This window comes from Sphaeroforma arctica, assembly GCF_001186125.1.
Source record: "Sphaeroforma arctica JP610 unplaced genomic scaffold supercont1.2174, whole genome shotgun sequence".
Classification (NCBI taxonomy): domain Eukaryota; class Ichthyosporea; order Ichthyophonida; genus Sphaeroforma; species Sphaeroforma arctica.
In genome coordinates, this window is record NW_014038384.1 from 1 (window position 1) to 8,293 (window position 8,293).

The 8,293-nt window shown below is 39.0% G+C and overlaps 4 protein-coding genes across 5 annotated transcripts; 2 read left to right on the forward strand and 2 right to left on the reverse strand.

Moving 5' to 3' along the window:
- Positions 1-469: 469 nt before the first annotated feature.
- On the forward strand, positions 470-1,732 carry SARC_12251 (hypothetical protein). The gene is made up of 3 exons (XM_014293643.1): positions 470-685; positions 830-946; positions 1,088-1,732. The coding sequence occupies exons 1-3, from the start codon at positions 514-516 to the stop codon at positions 1,321-1,323; spliced, it is 525 nt and encodes a 174-aa protein (XP_014149118.1). The 5' UTR covers positions 470-513; the 3' UTR covers positions 1,324-1,732.
- On the reverse strand, positions 1,474-2,878 carry SARC_12252 (hypothetical protein). The gene is made up of 3 exons (XM_014293644.1): positions 2,227-2,878; positions 1,767-1,884; positions 1,474-1,643 (listed from the first exon to the last, which is right to left on the reverse strand). The coding sequence occupies exons 1-3, from the start codon at positions 2,809-2,811 to the stop codon at positions 1,507-1,509; spliced, it is 840 nt and encodes a 279-aa protein (XP_014149119.1). The 5' UTR covers positions 2,812-2,878; the 3' UTR covers positions 1,474-1,506.
- A 198-nt stretch (positions 2,879-3,076) lies between these two features.
- On the forward strand, positions 3,077-3,887 carry SARC_12253 (hypothetical protein). The gene has a single exon (XM_014293645.1). It carries the CDS (start codon positions 3,228-3,230, stop codon positions 3,546-3,548), a length of 321 nt encoding a protein of 106 aa, XP_014149120.1. The 5' UTR covers positions 3,077-3,227; the 3' UTR covers positions 3,549-3,887.
- A 1,014-nt stretch (positions 3,888-4,901) lies between these two features.
- On the reverse strand, positions 4,902-7,683 carry SARC_12254 (the record flags this gene model as incomplete). Of its 2 annotated transcripts, XM_014293647.1 has the most annotated exons (10): positions 4,902-5,109; positions 5,262-5,470; positions 5,584-5,680; positions 5,850-6,038; positions 6,179-6,344; positions 6,465-6,638; positions 6,806-6,918; positions 7,038-7,109; positions 7,257-7,347; positions 7,499-7,683. In XM_014293647.1, coding segments are annotated over 10 exons (1,367 nt in total), but the record flags the coding sequence as incomplete, so codon positions are not given. The 2 variants fall into 2 exon arrangements, with proteins under 2 accessions (XP_014149122.1, XP_014149121.1); XM_014293646.1 differs by lacking the exons at positions 7,038-7,109; positions 7,257-7,347; positions 7,499-7,683 and having other exon boundaries at positions 6,806-6,973.
- Between the last annotated feature and the right edge of the window lie 610 nt (positions 7,684-8,293).

Genomic DNA, 8,293 nt, shown 5'->3' on the forward strand with positions numbered 1-8,293 from the left:
AGAATTTACATATATATATGTGTGTATATATGTATTTATATATACATACATACATGTAATTATAATTATAATTATATATATATATTTCTATATATAGTATGATTTATATATATTATGATTTATATATAGATATAATATTTTATATATTTCTATATACATATATATTTATACATACATATATTTATATATATATCAAATACATATTCATACATACAAATATACAAGTATATATATATATATATAAACATACACAGACACAGACACAGACACAGACACACATATATATATGTATATATATATATATAATTGCATGCAAATACCTGTAGTTCCTAACTCAAGAAACTATTATATGGTGGTTATGACAAGAGTTTGAATACTCATTATGTACATGAAAGTTTATATTGTTTACTGCAATAACAAGATTTGGCCGCTCATCTGTGCGATTTTTCACGATCTGCGTGCCACCGTTAAGATAAAAAGATATGTGCAGAGGCTGAGGAATTGCTCTGCGGCATGAGATCTCGCTTTTTCCAGCTGCAGCAACGCGTTCCGTTGGATCAGTTTTATAGGTACAATGATCTGTGGAAATGGTCTGCAATCCAGCTTGTGTTTTCCGCGGCACTCATTCAATTCACTCTCAGAGGAACGTTGATTAGTAGTGGAGAAATCGACCGATTGCTTTGCTGTAAGTATGTCTGGTATATTCATGCTGGTGTCCGAAGCATAGTAGGCCATACTACTTGCATTTTCATTATTCGAGCAGCACACCCCTCAAAAATATCCTCTTCATCCTCATGTTTTGATTAATCCGGCTTGTCTCTCTTTGTAGGCGCGATAGGTGACGAACAAACGACCGGAAAACACATAGACATAGAAGAATATCTACTGGGCTTGTGTCAGCTCTCACAATTTTTGGCGCGTCTAGCTGTGAATAGTGTTATAGCAGGTAAGCGGCCAGAACATTCTGCTGATCATAGAGTACTTAGGTGAACTGGTTGTGCGCGGTTAGAATTGGCGAGCTCGCCTAGAAAAAAGTATTCCAGTGACATATTGACTCGAAGCACTCTGCTATTATTGCTCGACCCAGGTAGACTTCAACGTCCAGCTGAGGTACTAGCCTTCCTATCTGAGCTTCTAGGCGCACTTATGGGCTTCTCCTTTCGAAATGATCAGCTCAGAAAACGATTTGACGGCATGAAGTACGATGTGATGAAAGTAGAAGAAGTAGTGTATGACCTTTCTGTCAGAGGTTTCCCGATTGTGTCCGCTGAAGCGGGTGCAACTGCTCTTGACCTAAAAAAGCGTCCCAAGGTTGAAACGTGAAATACTCGACTATTGTATTGCACAGCGCTGCATGCTTGCGTTGTCATAAAAAAAAGTTGTTTGGAAGTAACGAGTATTTGGTCAGCAGAATACTACACATTCTGTATAAGGGCAAATTCGTATTCAGACTGCATGACAACATGTGATTAGACTGCAGCAAAAGCATAATAGACTTTAATTGTGTCACCTCCGGTTGTAAGGCACATATCGATGATCCTTGCTCGTGTTCTTCTTTTTCCTCTTCTCGAGATAACGGTCCAATTCTCCTTTTTCTTTGAGTTGATTGAATTTTGCGACCATCTCGAGTTTCTTCTGTTCAGCTGCGGTGGAAAAAAGTTCTTTAATTTAAAATTCATGCTTGAAGTTTCAAACTATTAAACAATTTTACACGAGCAAGTAATGAACAGACAGTACATTATACACAAAACGAGCGAAAACGATACTTTTCTTGAGGTAGAAGGGATTTTTTCCTTTAGCCACGGCTGCTTCTTCGGCCTTACGGAATTTAGCTTTGAGTTCTTGCTTAGCTTTCTCGCGACGTTTCAATTCGTCGGATTGTTTCTGCGATTGAAGTAATATTTAAGCTGATTGGTATGTCGGTGACCCAAAATTCGCAAAACTACAACAGGCGTACAAATTATACGGTAAGCGACATTTCAACAGTGACACAATGGGGCAATGTAGCGCGAAGAAACACTATTTTGGCTAAACACATGGCGACAAATAAAATACGATAGTTGACAAGGTTGACGAAGTCATACACAAAATGTCCAGAGTACAGCGACTTATGAGCGTTTTACGTTGCGTATTCGTAATTCGTATTGTACTTTTCATTTCCCAACTTTCAATTAAATTTGAAAAATATTAAAATCAATAAACTAACCAACACTTGCAGGAACTTACAATTTTGCTTATAGTTAATTGAATTTCCTCGCGCTTGGCAGCATCTTTCTCCTTCTTGAATTGTGCTTGCAACTCCTTCAGCTCTTCTGCACGATATTCGTCTAAGAAGCCGTAGGCCTTTTGCCATAAATCACTGTTATACGCTCCAGACAAATCATCAAATCTGGGGTCTCGCGACTTTGTATTTTTAACTTCCACCACCTTTCTCAGCCTTGTGACAGTGGTCTTTGAAGACATCTCTCTAGGTGCATTTTTACTTGTCCGCTTGGTAGAGCTATTTAGCTCGTCAGTTAAATTCTTCTTCGCTTTCCCTCCAAGATTTGTAACTATTTTACTAGTATGACTACTCGCCTCATCGATATTATTATCACTCGTGCTAGGTTTAGCAACAGACGCATATAAAACTTTAAACTTCTGCATGCCAATTCGGTCTCTCAAGGCTTGTAGCTCAACAAACGGCATAGAATCCAATTCAGTCCTCAACCTTTCTACCGCCTCTTCCTCTAGATTGATTTCTTCGGGTTCATCGCTCGAATCGACAGTGTCGATGTATGTATATCTCGTTTGCTGAGATTCATTCGCCATGATATTTACTTCCGAGTTCGCGTTCGCTAAGTTGTGAGTTGTGACACGGAGAGTTGCGACAGGAAATATGGTATTTTTATTATAAAAAGAAAGTAATTGTATATGATACAGGTAAATATTACGAAATTGTCACCTGCTCTAGTCGACCTGGATAGTACGTAGTCCGGAAAATTTTAGCATGGGTCTATATTTTTTCACACATGTAAATATTGAATTCCGGTAATAAGCTATAAAGCACTTTTGTAATTTTAGTCAAAGCATATGTGTGTGAAGCAAATTGAAATATTCATCCAACAGGAGGGCCGAGGCATAGCCTTATTCAGTGCTTAGCCTCCTATAAAGACAGTCGAGGGTCTATAAGATAATTGGTTCGCATTCGATCCCTTCTTGTAAAACAGTTTATACACCCATTCGCAATGGTCACAAGCGCACAGCCGCACACACTAAGAATCAAGGATAAGGATGTGGTCTATGACGTGCACTCGGATGGGAAGGACGTTATCCATGCGGCATGGGAGGGTGTTTCCCCAGCCACGCAACTGGCGCGTATCAACCTGATCACACAGGGTTTGTCGTTTGCCCGGTCAAGTAACTTTCGAACGGAGAAAAATAAGAATTGGTCGTCAAGGTTGACTGTGGCTGATGCATGGGGTACCGCCCGTTATCAGCAGCAGGAGGCTGATGATGGCCCGGTGGCAGGGCAGTGTGCTCTCCAGGGAGCGGCCTCGCTTTTGTGAGGTTCAGATGCCAAGAGGCATGCCTTCGGCATGGCTGGCGGCTGGTGAAGTTTGCGACGAGAGTGAGGCGCGGGTAGGGTGCGTGAAGAGCGTGTAGAGCGAGTGCAGGCTGGCAACGGATCAAAGGGCGCGGCAGGCGTACCTCTGTTCGGTGGCCTAACCCCTGCGTTGGGCGCGGTAGCCAGGAGGTAAGGTCTAGGGCTTTTGTCCTGGCCGCAGGTCTCAGATTTTTGAGAACATCAAAATGTGTCACTGTAAAACACAGTGAACATTTTGAGACCAGTGCTAGTAGACCATGGTCTTACTAATCAAAGAAATATTGTCTAGCTGGCATTAGGCCTAAGTGTTCAGAGATTAAGTTATATGGTCGATACCACTATATATATATATATATATATATATATGTATATATATATATATATACGTATATATATATATATATATATATCTATCTATCTATCTATATCTATCTATCTATCTATCTATCTAGCTATGTATCTATCAATCTATCTATATATCCATCTATGTATGTATGTATGTATGTATGTATGTATGTATGTATGTATGTATGTATGTATGCATGCATTATGTGCGTGCGTGCGTGTGTGTGTGTGTGTGTGTGTTGTATATATTTATATATATATATATATGTGTGTGTATGTATTCAGATACAGTCTTGATACGTTCTTTATATGATAAGTCCTCTCACGATTAAGTTACAGCTTGCTTGTTAAATAACATCAATTTGTCAGGATATGTTTTACGCGAACGTCCAAAATCATGCAATCTTATTAACTGATAGCAGTTATATAAGCATGATTTTCTAGTATACAGGTTACCGTAAGCTTCATTTTTCGTCTATTCACGGTTCTTTGCCTGTGTATACAATAACATCTGTCGTTAATGTATTACAACACAAATGTGGATGGTCATAGGGGGTTCAACCTATATCGCAACGGTACTGATGATATATTAATATTAAGTTATGTGGATTATCTTTCTGATTGTCGCTTCAATTATTGATGTCGTATGCCCCGTTTCATATTGTAATGTATAATCATATGCTTCCTCTATCGTACCAGTCCCCTCGAGATATCAAATACAATCTCCGTGCAATAGAAGGAGGCAAAGGGTAAGGAATCTCATTGTGACGATCTTGAACATTGCCTCGAATCAGCGATTTCGTAGTTAGTATTCTTTTGCCTATGGATATCGATGTATAATGCAGGTGAATGGCGATCAAGTTTAATGAGTCGAGCAGCCCCAACAAGTACATTATCAAAGCGATACTAAGTACAGTGCCAATATCAATGATCTTTGAAATCCTTATATAGCCATCAGCTGTGAACATGACACGGAACAACTGTTTACTGTATTTATTTTCTTCCGCTGATACGATAAATCTGAGAATCTCAAGGCAGGTCTTTCATTTAATCGTGTCAGCCAAGAAGTCCGTCTGTACCGGGGTTCCTTTCCAGATAGAAAACTATCTATAAATTTAAAATACTGTCGAGCTCACTAAAAGTGTCGTTTACATTCCCTTTGTCTTTCATAAAGAACACTGCAATCAGAGCATCGGTGAAAATGAGAAAATGCGGGGCAATGTAATGCTTGAAACATGGAAGATAGTTGTAATTCTCAACGATGAATTTTCTGAATTAATGACGTCGTATTCCTGCGTAGTATCTGTGGAACCATAAAAAAGAATATTACCGATCGATGTTGGCTCTGACGTATGGACAAAGATTTCTGGGCAGGCGACGCTATATGCTTCGATGACGTAATTACCGACCGGACTTAACGATATGCCGTTGAACGAAGCTATACTTCGACCACTTTTCAGATCTGGCACAAGTCTTTTCGTTAGCACCCCTTCAACATCCGGATCACCTTGAAAAGCTAAGGAAATTTCGTCTTCACATCTACACGAAAAGTTGCATAATTTACGGTTGTTTCAGAAGTTAGCCAGACTGGTGTTGCACATATCGTTGGCTGCAAATGCGTCAGTGAGAAAATCTCGTACTTCGCAACTTACCCTGCGTCACCTATGACCGTGAATTCAGGTAGACGTTTGCCTTCTGGATGGAAGCGGATTGGTGCGACACCGAAGTCTAAGCTCGTCAGCCGATTTTCTGCAAATAGATTAGTAACAGTTGAAGTTGGCTTGTGATTCTTACAGCTTCTAATATAATTCAAATATGATCCCATGGCATTCATTCCAAGACAATCTCGAGATGATATTTATCTCAATACGAGATGTGGCTTATCCAAGAAAAGTGCCCAGACGAAAAGTGCCCAGACCTTCAATTCTTGCCGCCTTCAATGCTTCAGTAACTTTCGCAACATCCTGCGCATTTCCCCGACATAGCCGCTTGACATCGGCATCATTTACCATCCAAAGATCCTTTACTTGCACAAATCCCATGTTAATGAAGTCATTGAATCTATGCATGAGCTGGAATTGCTTCAGCAGATCTCTCAGTTTGCTGTCTGTGGTGATACGGATTCAACACGTTTGTCCGATTTCAGTTCGCTTATAGAAATTATGTATGCACATAAGCACCAATTACAATTCGAATGATCATTTTGTCTCTGCAGTTTCTCAACAAATTATACATTCACTCCCTCACCGAGACCAAAGAAGCCTATTCCATTCCAGCAAGTACTGTAACCACCATGGTTTGAATTGACAACAAGCTTGATTAACCGGCTTTTTATCTTAAGCCCTTTAAAATCTTGGTTGTCACCTCGTCCAGCATTGTAGGAATCCATTCCTTTTTGCTCAGCAGTAAAGACCTAAAAGAAAAGTTCATAGTTCGGTACATAATGATTCGTTTGTAAAATGGTCTGCTTCCTAACGTAAAGAAATATAGCATGGAATCATCATCAATGTGTTGGCAAATCACAAGTACATACCCTGCAAATCGTCCAAGGGCCGTCTACGCTGTCTGCCGTCTCGAGGGTAAATTCCTTTAGCATATTTGGTGAAGAGTTCCCGCAAATTCGTATGCCCGATATGAGAAAATCTCTACCAAAGTCGAACACTATGAAATTACTGGCATCATGCCGCATTGTCATTTCCAAGTACGTCTGGATTGGAGTTAGGATCAATTGAACACGGACATTGATTTAAAAACTGACTGTGGTCCATGCAAGGAAATTGTATAGCGATACGCAGGTGATGGCGACAAGAACAGTAAAAAAGCTGTAAAGTACATTTCAATTTTCAAATACAAGTTCATTTTAAGATTGATTACCTTATCATTGCCATCCACCAGTGCATAAGCATTGTTCGAGTTACTTTTAGTGGAGCACATGTTTGGTTCGGTAGAGCACCACGCCAATTTGCTATGTAGCAGGGGCCAATCAGCTAAATTGAATTGAGAAAGGTGCCAAAATGAATTAAATAAAAACAAACATCAAACTAAGTTACACGACACTCAAACACCAATTTATCGATTCTTCTCATCTATTGCAAAAGTAACATACCACAGGTGTGGTCGGCGACGATTTTGGTCCCGTATGTTATTGTCGGCACGAAGGCTTGAATTTCATCACAATCTGCGATCGGTAAACATCACCCGTATTTATGATCATGTAGCATACATAATATAGCAGAATCTTGAGGGATGCGGACAAGTCCGAGACAATGTAAATTTACTAGCTCGTAAGCATAGTAAAAGAAACAGACATGCCTTACTCGCTTACTTTTGAGAATCGTCTGAATAGCCGGGAAAGGTATAGCTAGATCGGATGGTCTTTGTTTGTTGCTATTCACTTTGTCCAAACTAGCGCCGTGCTGCAGTACAATACGAAACATCTTTAAATTTCATATCAACTTCCGCTGTTGTAGTGTAGCAATATGTAAGAGTGACTCCATCTCATATTATTAGAAGCGTGAAAAAATAATAATTTGATGTTGCATAGGGAGGAATGAATAAAGTACAAACCTGTAGTAAGAGTCGAACCATATCCGGTTGATTTGTTCGAATAGCGATATGTAAAGGTGTCTCCCCGCTCTCATCATCGGCGTACGTTACGGTGGCAGACATGCCTGCCTCGAGAAGTAACCTAGCTACTTCTAGGTCTTTGCATCTGATAGCCTCGAATAGAGACCGAATTGACCGTAACATCTGTAAGTAAAAGTGGTGCAAGATTTGGTCATTCAATTTTACTTTTATTATTCAGTCGCGCCGCAAGATCTTCGCTAATAAGATTGGAATCTCGGTCAAAATCATGCATTGCCCTAACAACACTACAGCTTGTGTCGAAACTTATTTTATATAAGCTGGACACGAAGCGAATAATCAATTGCGTTCAAATGGTAATCTACTTATGTTACAGTGGTAGCGTCCAAATAATGCCAGCGCTTTCAGTACACGTTTAGTCAAACTGTATCATCGGACATAAACAAGAATGTGGGGAATGTTAAAGATACTTAAGGTATTCTAAATATGAGTACGCAGTCGAACGACAGCTACAACCGATATATATATATACATACATACAAATAACATTAGATTATGTAAAGATTAGATAAGTATATATAGCTTGATGAATGAATGAGCCTATCCTATGTACATGCCGTTCATACTCCATGTACAATAGAGAAATCACATACAAAAACAATAATATAATAATATAATAATATAATAATATAATAATATATATATATAGATATGTATATATATATAAATATATATATATATAATAATATAATATATATATAGAATATGTACATAAAG

Bases quoted from the DNA above. Each gene is read 5' to 3' on its own strand.
- SARC_12251 (XM_014293643.1), top strand. From the start codon at position 514: ATGAGATCTCGCTTTTTCCAGCTGCAGCAACGCGTTCCGTTGGATCAG. The intron at 686-829 runs GTAAGTATGTCT...CTCTCTTTGTAG, and splicing joins AATCGACCGATTGCTTTGCT to GCGCGATAGGTGACGAACAA. The intron at 947-1,087 runs GTAAGCGGCCAG...TGCTCGACCCAG, and splicing joins TGTGAATAGTGTTATAGCAG to GTAGACTTCAACGTCCAGCT.
- SARC_12252 (XM_014293644.1), bottom strand. From the start codon at position 2,811: ATGGCGAATGAATCTCAGCAAACGAGATATACATACATCGACACTGTC. The intron at 1,885-2,226 runs GTAAGTTCCTGC...CTTCAATCGCAG, and splicing joins AATTAACTATAAGCAAAATT to AAACAATCCGACGAATTGAA. The intron at 1,644-1,766 runs GTATCGTTTTCG...TTTCCACCGCAG, and splicing joins TCCCTTCTACCTCAAGAAAA to CTGAACAGAAGAAACTCGAG.
- SARC_12253 (XM_014293645.1), top strand. From the start codon at position 3,228: ATGGTCACAAGCGCACAGCCGCACACACTAAGAATCAAGGATAAGGAT.